The 14,914-nt window shown below is 38.2% G+C and overlaps 2 protein-coding genes across 4 annotated transcripts in view; one reads left to right on the top strand and one right to left on the bottom strand.

The window, feature by feature from the left end:
- The first annotated feature begins 2,411 nt into the window (after window positions 1–2,411).
- Window positions 2,412–5,842, top strand: LOC107812490 (hypothetical protein At1g04090-like). Its single transcript, XM_016637615.2, has 2 exons — window positions 2,412–2,913; window positions 3,990–5,842. Exons 1-2 carry the CDS (start codon window positions 2,802–2,804, stop codon window positions 5,594–5,596), a joined length of 1,719 nt encoding a protein of 572 aa, XP_016493101.1. The 5' UTR covers window positions 2,412–2,801; the 3' UTR covers window positions 5,597–5,842.
- Window positions 5,843–5,983: 141 nt separating this feature from the next.
- LOC107813964 (protein CHROMATIN REMODELING 20) overlaps window positions 5,984–14,914 on the bottom strand; it is a 45,949-nt gene continuing 37,018 nt past the window's right edge. For 2 of the 3 annotated variants that reach the window (XM_075225145.1, XM_075225143.1), the window contains 4 exons: window positions 9,365–9,568; window positions 9,204–9,282; window positions 8,855–9,123; window positions 5,984–6,700 (listed from right to left, as the gene is read on the bottom strand). In XM_075225145.1, the coding sequence (XP_075081246.1) occupies window positions 6,277–6,700; window positions 8,855–9,123; window positions 9,204–9,282; window positions 9,365–9,568 (976 nt within the window). In that variant the 3' untranslated portion in view covers window positions 5,984–6,276. Of the gene's footprint in view, window positions 6,701–7,617; window positions 7,820–8,854; window positions 9,124–9,203; window positions 9,283–9,364; window positions 9,569–14,914 lie in introns of those variants that run through there. The other variant, XM_075225144.1, reaches the window with a different exon arrangement.

The following is a 14,914-nucleotide window of genomic DNA, read 5'->3' as shown; positions in this document are numbered from 1 at the left end:
CAGCTGAGTCCTCGGGGCTCCAAACCAAAAATCCACACAAGTCTAAAAATATCGTACGAACTCGCTAGCATGATCAAAATACGAAAATAACATCTAGAACCATGAATCATACATCAAAACACATGAATTAAAAAAGAAACTCAAGAATTCTAGAATTGTAACCAAGCGTCTAAGTCCTATCAAACTAACTTTGAATGACACCAAATTAGCAGACTAGTTCCAAGTAGCAAAACAGGCATACTCCAAGTTCCAAAACCAAATTCCAAACCCGGTAGCCATAAAGTCAAACTATGATCAAACTTAGGGGAACTTCTAAACCTCAAATTGCCAACTTTCTGCAGAACAAGTCAAATCAACCTAGGGACAACCGAATCCAATTCTGAACATACGCCCAAGTTCAAAATCATGATATGAACCTAACAGAGCAATCAAAATGTTGTTCTAGGATCGTTTTCACAAACGTCAAACTTCAGTCAACATTTCAAACTTAGGCTTCTAAATCAAGAACCAAAGGCTCTAAATCGAACCAAAACCTTCCCAAAATTAAACTAACCAACCTCGCAAGTCCTAAAACCACAAATACACATACGGGAATCTTCAAAAGGGAAAATGGAGCTCAAATACACAAAATGACCGATCAGTTTGTTATAATGTTTGGGCAAACCATGAAAGATAAGATTAGGAATGAAGTTATCGGGGACAAGGTGGGAGTGGACCCTATGAAACATAAATTACGGGAATCGATGATGAGATGGTTCGGGCATGTAATGAGGAGAGACATTGATGCCCCGGTTAGGAGGTGTGAGAGGTTGACTATGGAGGATCTGATAAGGATAGTGGTAGGCCAAAGACATATTATAGAGAGGTGATTAGGCAGGACATCGCATTGCTTTAGCTTACCAAGGACATACCTTCGATAGGAAGGTGCGGAGGTCGAGATTTAGGATTGTAGGTTGATAGGTAGTCGAGAGTTTCTCCTAATCTTATCAGTAGTATTAGTATTATTCTAGATCTTTGTTATTCCATGTTGTGTCATTATTGCTAATATTGTTAGCAGTATTCTTGTATTTCTTATTTTTAGATCTTTGTTATTATATATAGTGTCTTTTTTGGTTGTTATTGTTGGTTTCTTCCTATTTATTAAGCTGAGGGTTTATCTGATACAACTTTTCTAGCTTCACAAGATAGGGATAATGTCTGCGTAGACACTACCTTCCTCTACCTGTACGCAATAATAATAATAATAATAATAATAATAATAATAATAATAATAATAATAATAATAATAATAATAATAATAATAATAATAATAATAATAATAATAATAATAATAATAATAATAATAATAATAATAATAATAATAATAATAATATATAAAGCCAATCTGGCTTGCTACGCCGCGCAGCAATTAGATTCATGCTCCATCTTAGAAAGAGAAAAATCATTCAACTACCTACTAATCTTCTATCCTGATCCTCGACATTCATGCTCTCATACCTTGGGTCATTTTCTTGCTAAGCAAAAAATCTGTCATGTCATATCTAATCACATCTCCCAATTCTTGTTTTGTCTACCTGTACAAATATGAAAAACATTTGCACTTAAGAAAATAAAAAAATTTATAACACATTTAATCCAGGTAACTTATACTCCATTCGTTTCAATTTAAATGACATACTTTTCTTATTAGTCCATTTCAAAAAGAATACTCCATCCGGTTCACAATAAGTGACCAATTTATTTTTTCATTTTGGTTCAAAATAAGTGTCCAGTTATGTAATCAAGAAAGAATTCAATTTGTTTTTACAAAATAACCCCTATGTACATATCCCTAAAAAGTTTTCTTACTCCTTGCATTAAATGTTTAATTAGGGGTAGTTTAGTCATAGTAGGTATTTTTGTACAGAATTTTGTATTTTCTTAATGGGCGTGCTAAAAACAAATTGATCACTTATTATGAACCGAAAAGAGTAACACATTTTTATATTTAGAAACCATTTAATTTTAAACTTTTCATTTTACCCACTTTATCCTTAAATAAAAGTTTTTATAGCCACATAAGTATTATGGTCCTGCAAAACTTTTGTCTTTTAAGCTTTTAGAATCATATGTTTCAAAAAAAAAAATTAAAATTTGTGCGACATCCCACTGCACCATCTGAATTGAAATGGAAAGAGTATTAAAGGATCCCAAATTATATAGTCTTTTTTTAAATCTACCAAGCAAAATAAGCCGAAGCGAGGAGAAGATATTTCCTGATAGCTACAAATAAAGTGAACTGACACCTCTGACAAAAAGAGAAAATAATAAATAGAGTAATACTTATATAAATTAACTACACCCACCCCCTCTCCACCCCCACATATTGGAACACCTTTCAGGTACAAAGCAACGTCAAACAAAGGCAAGTAGAACTACTTTTTCTCCTCTTTATTTTAGTCCTAACTTCTATATTTTCTGTCTTCTCCACTTGCTCTCTTCTTACTCCAACACCCCCTCCCTTTTTTTTTCCAGCTTACTCAACCCCTACACCGAAAAAACCATCTTCTTGTTTTGTTGCCAAACATACAAAGATGAGAATTTGATCTTCCATAAAACAGGCTTTGGAAAGAGTGAGAGAAAGACTGCTCTATTGATCAAGCTGAATTTTCTACCACCCCAAACCAAGCTGAATTTTCTCTTATTTATGTCTTCTTGATTAGCTGAGAGCAAATTCTTGATAAAATATTTTTGTGGGGTTCTGGAGTTTTTTTTCCATTTTTGTGTTGTGATTGAGAAGAGGGAGGAAAAAGCTAAGAAGTATGTTTGGGAGGGAGTGTTGGTGTTGGGACAATTACAATGACACTGATGATCATTATCCAGTTGAACCTCAGAAATTTTCTTTGCCTTCACCCCTTCCTAAATGGCCTCAAGGTATATCTGCTTCAAATGATTTTTGTATTTTTCTCAATTTTGTCATCTTATTTTTCTCTTTCACGAGAAGCTGTATGTTTGTCACTAGTCTCTCCGTTGACCTTTCTCTCTCCTCTCTCTCTCTTTCACACACAGAAATAAGTAACTCTTTGCATTGTATGTTAAAACATTTCAAGAAATGGTGGATTTGATGATTGATCATTTATTTGAAAAAGAAAAAAGATGGTTCCTTTAACTTTAATTTAACTCAATTCTTGTAGAGTTCTTTATGTTCTTTCATTATTTTAGTTGAAGCAGAAGATCATGTCACTAATAGGAGGTGTTTCAAGAAAATGAAATTATCACTTTTAACTATCAAAATTTCTGCTCCAGGAGCTCTAATTTTCTATTTCTTCCTCTTAATTCTGAGTTTGACTAATTGGGAAGAAGGTTCACTTTGGACAAAGAAAGTCTTTGTTCATTTCCTGCTTATTCTCTTTAAGACTTGGTCAAACCATGGGAAAAATATGGTGTTTTATTCATGAACTTGGTCAAAGGTTTGGCTGGAATGGGAATAGTGAGTACTTGGAAGTTCAAATCTGCACGCTGAAGAATTAGTTTTATGTTTTTTTCCCTCCAAATTTTGGATTAAATTCTTGGTTCTGCTCCATTTTTTTATTTTAGGACCTTGTTTTAGGAAACATTGATTGTGTTTTCCTATGTTTTTAACTAACAATATGTTCCGTTTGAATGATATTAGACAAAAAACTAGAGCTATTGCAGATAAGAAATCCAACTAGTAATGGACTTATATAGGTGTGAATGAGCATTATTTGATTCTAGATTCTTGTTTGATCTTTGATTCCTCTTTGCTTCAGCCGGCTCAGGGGATGGGGGTCGATTTCTTGTTCTTGTTTGCTTTTAATGGCAGCTGGTTCTTCATTTGTTTTGAAGAAAATCCTTCTAATATGCATATTATAAACATTATTAAGAAAAACTCTTAAGAATAGAGAGAAGGGGATTCCATGAAAAAAGCTTTATGCGGAAGTGCTGCAACAATTGCTCAGTTTGCTAATGGACAGGTGCTGTTTTTGTAGGCAAAGGTTTTGCTACAGGAAGAATATGCTTAGGTGAAATTGAAGTTGTTCAAATCACCAAGTTCAAGAAAATTTGGGGTTGCAGCCCATCATTTGGGAAATCAAATTGCTTCTCCTTTTATAAGCCGGATGAAATTCCACAAGGATTTTCAAGCCTCGGTCACTACTGTCAGCCAGATGGTGAGCACTTAACTGGCTATGTTCTTGCTGCCAAAGACTTATCTGTGAATCATAACCCAAAAGACAATGTCCAAGATTCATCTTCAAAGCTTCCTGCTCTTCAAAAACCTCTGAGCTATACTTTGATTTGGAGTTCAGACTCCCAATACAATGGAAGCGGTTATATTTGGATGCCAAATGCACCAGTTGGTTACAAATCTATGGGATTCGTGGCTTCTGTTGAGCCTAATGAACCTGATCCTGATGAAGTTAGATGTGTCCGTGCTGACCTGACAGCAAAATGTGAGGCATGTGAGATGATGTTTAGTTCAGATTCCATTTTCCCGAGGGACCAATTTCAAGTTTGGAAAACAAGACCTTGCAAGAGGGGCATGCTGTGTAAAGGGGTTTCTGTTGGTACATTCTTCTGCAGTACAACCTTCAGTTTTGGAGATGAACTCGATAATATTGCATGCTTGAAAAATCTCGACTCTTCCCTACATGCCATGCCCAATCTTGAGCAGATCCATGCGCTCATCAAGCACTATGGACCGACAGTTTATCTTCATCCAGATGAGATTTATTTGCCCTCCTCAGTCCCGTGGTTCTTCATTAATGGAGCTCTCCTCTACGAAGATGGGAGGAATAGTGGTACAGCCATCGACTCTAAAGGCTCAAACTTGCCTGCTGGTGGAGAAAATGATGGTGAATATTGGCTTGATTTGCCAAATAAGGATGATGCAAATCGAACCAATGTCAAATGTGGGAACATTGAGAGTGCAGAGCTCTATGTTCATGTTAAACCAGCTTTAGGAGGAACCTTCACGGATATTGCAATGTGGATATTCTGCCCTTTCAATGGACCGGCTACCCTTAAGATTGGGTTGTTGAGTTTTGCTTTGAATAAGGTAGGAGAGCATGTTGGTGATTGGGAGCATTATACACTCCGTATCAGCAACTTTTCTGGTGAGCTCTCGAGTGTGTATTTCTCGGAGCATAGTGGTGGTGAATGGCTAGACGCCTGCAACTTGGAGTTCATCGCGGGAAACAAGTCAGTTGTATATGCATCAAGAAATGGCCACGCAAGTTTCCCACATGCCGGCTGCTATCTTCAAGGCTCTACTAAACTCGGGGTTGGAGTGAGGAACGATTGTGCACGTAGCAAATACCATGTAGACTCTAGTAGCAAATATCAAATTATTGCTGCTGAATACCTTGGAGAGGGAGTTGTTTCAGAACCACCATGGTTGCAATATATGAGGGAATGGGGTCCAACCATCATATACGATGGGCGATCAGAAGTTGAAAAAATAATCAAGCATCTGCCCTTTTTTATGAGATTTTCTGTGGAGAGTCTCATTGAGTTATTTCCAACTGAACTATATGGTGAAGCAGGGCCAACAGGACCAAAGGAAAAGGACAATTGGTTGGGGGATGAAAGATGGTAGTGGGTAGGCAATGTGTTTGTGCTCCTATTAGTGAATTGGTCCAATCCCCACCATTTCTTGCATACATTGGATTGTGAGAAAGCTGCTAGTAGTTCCTATACTGGAGGTTAATGAAAATCCCAGCTTAGGTATCCATTGTATCTATATTGATGGATTATCCAATTCTATTTAAATGTTAAGAGCAAACATTCATTTGCATGATTAATGTCCTTTTCACAGTAATCAAATTCAAGATCTACAAACTAATTAAGATCCATCTTCAAGTTGTCGCGCAAGATTTATTCAGCATAAATCAGCACACTGAAGGCTGAAATCAGAATAAGAAGTTTCCCTTTCTATAGAATAGAAAACATGCACAACTAAACAGACATGCTCTGTTGCTGCAAGTGGAGCAGAAAAAGAGGGTTTTTCTTCTTTGCAAAACGACAAGCGCTACAACCAGTTTGTTTTCTCCTCTCTGTGGTCAAAATACAATTGATGACAACATTTTAACTTTACAAAAGGCCTATCTCCAAAAAGGCACTTCCCTTCCCTTCCCTTACCCTATCCAAAAAAGAGTATTGTTCATCCAACTATGGCTGAAACATGAAACAGAATGCTATTCACCCCTAAAATTATATTGAATTGCAACAAAAGTTGGAAACAAAAAGAAGATAATTAGTATAAATACATAGACAGCATCACTTTGCTGATCTGCCATCCCTGTTGTTAAGGCCCTCCCAACTTATCTCCTGAGCACATTCCCCACAAACAGTGCTACAACCCCATTTGGTTCCTTGACTTCTAAGTGTAAGTAAATGTGATAAGTTTGTGCACTTCCTTGGCACCAAACGGCATCTTGTACTCCCCATTGAAAATACAAGATTACTGTCCTCTGGCGGCAAAAGGCTGGCGGTGGAAACCACTGGCTTTTGCTTTGGCAATGATTCAGAAGTAGAGACATGCTGACGCTCAGCTACGGGCTCATCAGGCGAAATTCGCCTCTCTTCCCATTCAATAGATCTCCGATACACTTCCCACGCCATTTCCTGCTCTTCTTTTGATAGCTTTTCATCCTCGTTCTCTTGCAAGAGACTCTCGTGCAAATGATAATTTGCAATCCACCTGAAGAAACGAGTAACCTATTAAACGCTCTTCTTTTATTAACGAAGTGACTTATCGACTAAAATAGGTTGCCCCAGTAAAAAAGTACACCCAGAAAAAAATTCAAAAGCTTGAATGCTTCGCTGCAAAAGACCATCCTAACAAATATACAAGTAGGGACAGATGCCTTGATGTCCTTTAACCCATTAGACATTGTAGGTTATGGTTTTAGCTGACAACCACTGCATTAATATAAAAAATAAAAATAAAAAAGAGAGCACCTAAAGAAAGTAAAAACAGAAAAGAGGAGAAGCAGCAGCTCATCATATAACCCCAAGTCAAAAATGTGGGTCTTTCTAGAGAGAGCTAACACTTGTATTAAAGGTGGGGTATACTTGGTTCTGGAGGAAACATATGCAGTCAACATGTCAGCTCAGTAGTGAAAGAACTGCAAAATTATTGGCGAAACTAGAGCAGTAAAATATGGAGAATCTCCGAGAACAAAAAGCATTTGCTCAAAAATTCTAGTGCATTATGAGCTCGACATATGAGAGAACCAAAGGTGCTTGGTAAAATTCATCGTTTCTTTTTTCATAGGTTAAGTAGGGGCATTAGTGCCTGGATTTAGTTACATATAATTTTTAGCCGGACCACTGTACTAATATTAAGGTCCAATGGGGCCTGTCAAATACTAAAATAGGAACAAAGTGACCCCAGTCGGCCAAGAAATCAGCTGATCTATGTTTTTTTCCACTTTTGAAAGATGGATATCGTGACAAGGTAGGTCAAGTCAGATCAAGAGGACCTGGATATTTAAGCTAGATTACCACACATTCAGTTGCATCACAAAAATGGGCAATTCAAAATAAATTAATAGAGAAGTTAGACCTACAGACCTATATTTATTCCCTTTGCCTCAAGCTCCAGGTGCAAAATAAGTAATCCAATAGAGGAATAAAGTTGCAGTTGAAGTTTTTTCAACCATAAATGAGATATCTTCTATACAGTCAATTCTCTTTCTAAACTATTCTCGGTTCATCTTAGCCAAAAGTCGAGAAAAGTAACCCTCTTTCCAAAAGTCCGTACATGGTTCTTTCCAAATAAAAAGAATCCAGATGAAATTCTTGGATGAAAGGCCATCTGATAGAGTTGAAAAAAGAGTAGCAATTAACTTATGTCAGTTGCATTATAGCTTTTAGGGAATCTCAACTCATATTGGATCCAAAACGAGAAAGACAGTCAATCATTTTTATTGTTTGCCTGTTCATCCAACAAGCACAATGTTTAAGACGATTAACAGTCAAGTTACCTAAAAACCCAATATATCAATTCCAGCTATCGGATGTCACAAAAATGAGCCAGTAAAACTTGTATTTCTATTTTTTGCACAAAATCAATCTAACAAGGAAAAAAATTTGTTTTGGAAACCAAAATTCACAACAAAATATAGTTAACTTAAAATACTTGCAAAGCTCATTAAATACAATAACATTCCAACAAAATGAGCATGAAGATACACATCTAAATTTATGTAATTCTATCCAGTACTTAAAAATCTAAAACTAAACAAGAGTAGAAAAGGGAAATATTATTTATTGGATGACAAAAGTCAGTTTAACAAGTTCAAGGTACTTGCACATTTAAAAGTGATGAACGGTCCTATTCTCTCACTCCAGCTGATGAATTGTTATGTGCTTTTGTTCCTGTTTCAGCTGGTGCAAGGCTGAAATCAGACAACAACACCCGAGTTGATTACAGAAACTACCGGTCTCTTTCAACGTTGACATATAAACAAGTAGATCTTAAAGAACACTGCGATAAAGGAGAACTATGAAGAACTTCCAGACACCCAGTTTCTCCAAGCAATAAGTTTGTTGATATGGATAGGATTATGCATAAAAAGGAAAAAATAAAATAGGAATGGGGTACTTACTTAAACTGAACTAGACAAATAAAAACAAATTGGACCTTTTCTAATTAAAGTTAATCAGTCGACCTCAGAGGTTTTTGGATGTTTTCTCCAAAGTCTAAAGAAAACAGACTATTATACTATGAATCAGAAAGGAAAAAAAAAAGTGAAATTTATTAGAAGGGAAAAAAACAGACACAGAAAACGACAAAATATATGTTCCGAAGAAATTGTTAATATGACAAAGCAAGAAAAGAACGTCATACCGTGGATGATGGCTGTCAATCAAACTTTGCATTAGCTTGTCAGAAGTAGAGCTTCCATTTGGAAAGGTTAACTTTTGTTTCGAAACACTTCCAACATCTACAGTTGTGTTTGCTTCGCCAGCATGTTCTCTTGCTTGCTTTAACTCCAGAGGTATATCAGAGCTTTCGTCATCTCCGAATTCAAAAAGATGCAACATTTCCTCTTTGGATATAGTTCTATGTACTTGTTGTCTGTCGACCACCCGTGCTGCAAGACCTTCCTTCGTTACCTGCTTAAATTATCCACTTAAATAATTCATGAAATAAAAGCTATTCTGACATGAGCTCTTCTTGGATTATTCTTTTTTACCTGACGCTTGTATATCTTTTCCTCCATCGTTCCATGTGCAAGTAAACGGTAAGCAAAGACAGGTTTTGTTTGACCATACCTAAGATGTACAAGCATTCTGGCTCAATATATATTCCAATGAAACCTGGGTGTTTTATTACACACAAATTTGAAAGACATACCTCCAAGCTCGATATATAGCTTGAAGATCATGAGTTGGATTCCAAGAGCCATCAACTATAATTACACGGTTAGCAGCATAAAGGTTGATACCCAGAGATCCAGCTCTAGTAGATATTAAAACGCATTTAACCCTTCTATTTAATGGGTCGTTAAAACTATCAACAAGTCTCTGCCTTTCAGATGATTCTGTTTTTCCATCAATCCTGTTGTTCAAAAGGAGGAGAAATTTTTTGTAGTGACATAAAAGCAAGAAATAGAAGACAAACCACATCCTCAAAAAAAAGTTAAGCAAAATAACATTCACCACTAGCATCCCATTATCATAACCTTCTCCATCTATTCCAAAAAGATAGTGATATTTGGCTTCCTGGTCGTCAAACCGGACGAACTTTGACTAAGAAGTTAACAAAAATATTGCATAATATGAAATTTTATGTTATAAAACTATAATTTCTAAACCAATGGGTTACTTTTGTTCCAAAGAAGACATCCGTGAAAAAAAGAGGAAACGTTGGCAATTCTAGTTCAGATGGAATTTGAGGATAAATTAATTAAGGCAAATCTTCCTTTGAAATAAACCTACTTATTTAATTGATGTCCAGTTTACCAAATTAACTTTGATATTCTATTTATCATAATCAAAAGGAAGAGACCCCTCCCCCCACAACCCCCAAAAAAAGAGCTCCAGTGCAGAAGCTCTTTCTCCATTCTAAGAATGAGATATAAATGAATACGAAAAGCCAAACTAATTACTAAGGCTAACAAGAAGACTGTCTGCTTCTTTGAGCCTTCGCTTGGATAGCTAGTAGTTATGAGCCGCAGTCCCCAGACTATAGATAAAAGATGTAGAGGTATGAGCCACACGATAGGTGAATCAATGGGCTTGTTTCCTTTCTTTCTCATGTCAACTGAGGAAAGGTTCCTCTTTGCTTTGATTAGATGGTCAGTAATCTTATCTCTCCAAAGAATAGGCCAAATTTTCCTTGAAGACAAACTCGGACAATCAAATTCTCAAGGATTGTATTTCTCAAATGATATTGAAATGAATTCGCAAGAAATGCAACAGTAAAAGATGGGTTCCACATCAACGCTATTAGACGATATTATTAAGCAAATGAAATTATGCTCTCTTTACTAGGTTAAGCTTTTAAATGAGATGGTTACACTTTAGCATGGTATTAGAGTAAGCAGAAGTCCTTTTCTTGATCTTGGCCAATCCTCACCTCATGAACAAACTTTCGAGGTTGAGTTAGGACAAAGGTCCATTTTCTTTACATGGTATCAATGGATAACCATCCCTGTTATTGTATTTTCCCATGTTCGGCCCCATGTTATATTATCCATGCTCTAGTTGACATGCTTGAGCATACAGTATGGTGTTAGATTTTTCCAGATTAGTAGAGGGAGTAGACTGTTTTCTCCTTATATAGTCTTATGTAATCCGCACCTCATAAGATGGCTTTTGAAGTTGAGCGACGCTCAAGAACCATTTTCTTAACATGGTATCTGTGAGAAAGCACGGGAGAAAACATATTATTGATTCATTAATTGACAATGCTACAATGAGCCCTATATATACAATACATGTCCTACTCCTAATACATATGGGATTAGGGTTATTTACTACTATTTATACAATGAAACTAACACTTTCCCTCAAGCTGGTGCATATAAATCATATGTACCGAGCTTGTTACATATATAACTAATACGAGGACCAGTGAGGGACTTGGTGAAAATATCAGCAAGCTGATCATTCGACTTCACAAATTTTGTAGCAATATCTCCCGAGAGTATCTTTTCTCTAACAAAGTGACAGTCAATCTCGATGTGTTTAGTTCTCTCATGGAACACTAGATTTGACGCAATATGAAGAGCAGCTTGATTATCACACACAAGTCCCATCTGACTAATCTCACCAAATTTCAACTCCTTGAGCAACTGTTTGATCCAAATTAGCTCAGATGTGGCCATAGCCATTGCTCGATATTCTGCTTCTGCACTAGACCGAGCAACCACATTCCGTTTCTTGCTCTTCCAAGACACCAAATTTCCTCCTCTACTAAGACACAATATCCAGACGTAGAACGTCTATCAGAAGGTGATCCTGCCCAATCAACATCTGAGTATCCAACGATCTGCTCATGGCATCGATCCTCAAACAATAAGCCTTTGCCTGGAGCTGATTTTATATACTGAAGACTGCGGACAACTGCATCTCAATGACTATCACAGGGAGAATCCATAAACTGACTCACAACACTCACAGGAAAGGAAATGTCAGGTCTAGTCACTGTGATGTAATTTAATTTACCAACCAACCGCCTATATCTTGCAGGATTGCTAAGAGGCTCCCCTGTCCTGGCAGAAGTTTAGAATTCGGATCCATCGGAGTGTCAACAGGTCTACAACCTGTCATTCTTGTCTCCTCAAGAATATTTAAGGCATACTTCCGTTGTGAGATCACAATACCAGAGCTAGACTGAGCGACCTCAATACCCAGAAAATACTTTAATCTGCCCAGATCCTTAGTTTGAAAGTGCTGAAAGAGATGTTGCTTCAACTTACTAATACCATCCTGATCATTGCTGGTAACAACAATATCGTCACCATAAACGACCAGATAAATACAGAGATTTGAAGCAGAATATCGATAAAATACAGAGTGATCAGCTTCACTACGAGTCATGCCAAACTCCTGAATAAATGTGTTGAACTTACCAAACCAAGCTCGAGGAGACTGCTTTAGACCATAGAGGGACCGGCGCAACCGACATACAAGGCCACTAGACTCCCCTTGAGCAACAAAACCAGGTGGTTGCTCCATATAAACCTCATCCTCAAGGTCACCGTGAAGAACATTCTTAATGTCCAACTGATAGAGAGGCCAATGGCGAACAACAGCGACAGATAGAAAAAGGCGGACGGATGCAATTTTAGCCACAGGAGAGAAAGTATCACTGTAATCGAGTCCAAATATCTGAGTATATCCTTTGGCAACAAGACGAGCCTTAAGTCGATCAACCTGGCCATCTGGACCAACTTTGACTGCATACACCCAACGACAACCAACGGTCGATTTACCCGAAGGAAGAGGAACAAGCTCTCAAGTATCACTCGTATGTAAAGCAGACATCTCATCAATCATAGCCTGTCGCCATCCGGGATGAGACAGTGCTTCACCCGTAGACTTAGGGATGGAAACAGAGGACAAAGATGACACAAATGCACAATGGGATGATGAGAAACGATGGTAACTTAAACCGATATAATGAGGATTAGGATTAAGTGTGGACCATATACCTTTTCGTAGTGCAATCGGTTGATTAAGAGGAGACAAGTCCGCAGTATTAGCAGGGTCAAGTGCAGGACGTGAATCAGCTGGGCCTGATGCTGGGGCGGACGACGATGATAAGTCAAGAGTGGTGGAGTTGTAGAAGGGTGAGCTGGACTAGGTGGTGGCACTGGAGCTATGGTTGGTGGAACTGGACTAGGTGGTGGCACTGGAGCTATAGTTGGTGGAACTGGACTAGGGGGTGGCACTGGTCTCGGTGGTGACACCGGAACTATTGGTGGTGGAGCTGCAACTGGAACTGTAGGCGGTGAAGCTATAGAGGAAGATGAATGGGAGATAGGGACTGAATCTCCAAAAGAAGGAACGGGTAGCACCTCAAAAATATCTAAGTGATTAACTGGACCTGTGAAGTATGATTGGGTTTCAAAGAAGGTAACATCAGCAGCCATAAGAAATCGTTGAAGGTTGGGAGAATAACATCGATATCCCTTTTGCGTTCTTGAGTAACCCAGAAATATGCACTTAAGAGCACGAGGAGCTAACTTATCTTTTCCTGGAGTAAGGTCATGAACAAAGCACGTACTCCCAAAGACACGGGGTGGAAGAGAGAACAAAGGTAAGTGGGGAAATAGGACAGAGAATGGAACTTGATTTTGGATAGCTGAAGATGGCATACGATTAATAAGATAACAAGATGTAAGAACTGCATCCCCCAAAAACGCAGCGGAACATGAGATTGTATGAGTAGGGTACAAGCAATTTCAATAAGATGTCTATTCTTTCTTTCAGCTATCCCATTTTGTTGGGATGTGTACGGACAAAATGTTTGATGAATAATCCCATGGGAGTTCATAAACTGCTAAAATGGGGGAAACAAATACTCTAGGGCATTATCACTACGAAATGTACGGATAGAAACCCCAAATTGAGTTTGAATTTCAGCGTGGAAGGTCTGGAAAATAGAAAACTCAGATCGATTTTTCATCAAAAATATCTCGGTGCACCTGGAATAATCATCAATGAAACTGACAAAGTAGCGAAATCCTAAGGTAGAACTAACCCGACTAGGACCCCAAACATCTGAATGTACTAAAGAAAAAGGTGACTCGGCTCGATTATCAAGACGTCGCGGGAAATGGGAGCGGGTATGCTTACCGAGCTGACACGACTCACACTCTAGAGTAGACAAGTGAGATAAGTCAGGTACCATTTTCTGAAGTTTTGACAAACTGGGATGTCCTAACCGTTTATGTAATAAATCTGGTGAATCAGTAACGGGAGAAGTTATTGGAGGAAGACAAGATGCGAGTCCATGTAATTTTGCAAGGATAAGGTAATAAAGTCCATCTGATTCACGTCTGGTACCAATGATCCGCCTTGTACTGCGTTCCTGTATAAAAACAAGGTCATCAAGAAATAAAACAACAGATTTAAGTGATTTGGCTAAGCGACTGACGGCTATGAGATTAAAAGGACTACCAGGAACATAAAGAACTGAGTCTAAAGGTAAGGAAAACAGCTATGAGATTAAAAGGACTACCAGGAACATAAAAAACTGAGTCTAAAGGTAAGGAAGGAAGTGGACTTGCTTGACCTATTGCAGTTGCCATGGCTTGAGACCCATTGGCCATTGTGACTGTCGGAAGAGATTGAGAATATGAGATACTAGTGAAAAGAGATTTGTTGCCAGAAATATGATCAGATGCACCTGAATCAATGGCCCAAGACTCAGAAGGTGAAGATTGGGAGACACAATTCATGCTACTATTCGTTGGAACAACGGAGGCTAATCCTGAAGATGTCTATTTACGTGCTTTGTACTGAAGGAACTCAATATAATCCGGTAAAGAAACCATCTGGATTGGATTTAATGCATTCGATCCAACGAATTGTGAGTCTAAGAATGACATTATAATGTTCACGCCGGAAAAGGTCAGAAAATTATTTGGAAATCACAGTTTGACTGTTACTGTTCACCTGAAACACTGTAGCTCGCCGAAAAATAAAAAAGTCGTCGGAATCTAATGTAAACTTGATGGGTAGGCTCGGAAAGGCCACGCGAAGAGGCTGCCTGAAGAAAAAAAATTGAAATCTGGCCGGGAAAAGGCCACACGCGCCGGCGCGTGGAGAAAGACTCGCCGGAAAAACAGAGCTCCGATCCGTGCGTGACGGCGCGTGAGTGGTCGGCTGCCGGAGACCTTTGGTGGGGTTTGGTCGCCTAAGTCCTCGGAACCCTGTGGTGGTGTTGGTTTTT

This window comes from Nicotiana tabacum, chromosome 11 (assembly GCF_000715075.1).
Source record: "Nicotiana tabacum cultivar K326 chromosome 11, ASM71507v2, whole genome shotgun sequence".
In the NCBI taxonomy this organism is placed as follows: domain Eukaryota; kingdom Viridiplantae; phylum Streptophyta; class Magnoliopsida; order Solanales; family Solanaceae; genus Nicotiana; species Nicotiana tabacum.
This window is presented reverse-complemented; position numbering and strand designations above follow the sequence as displayed.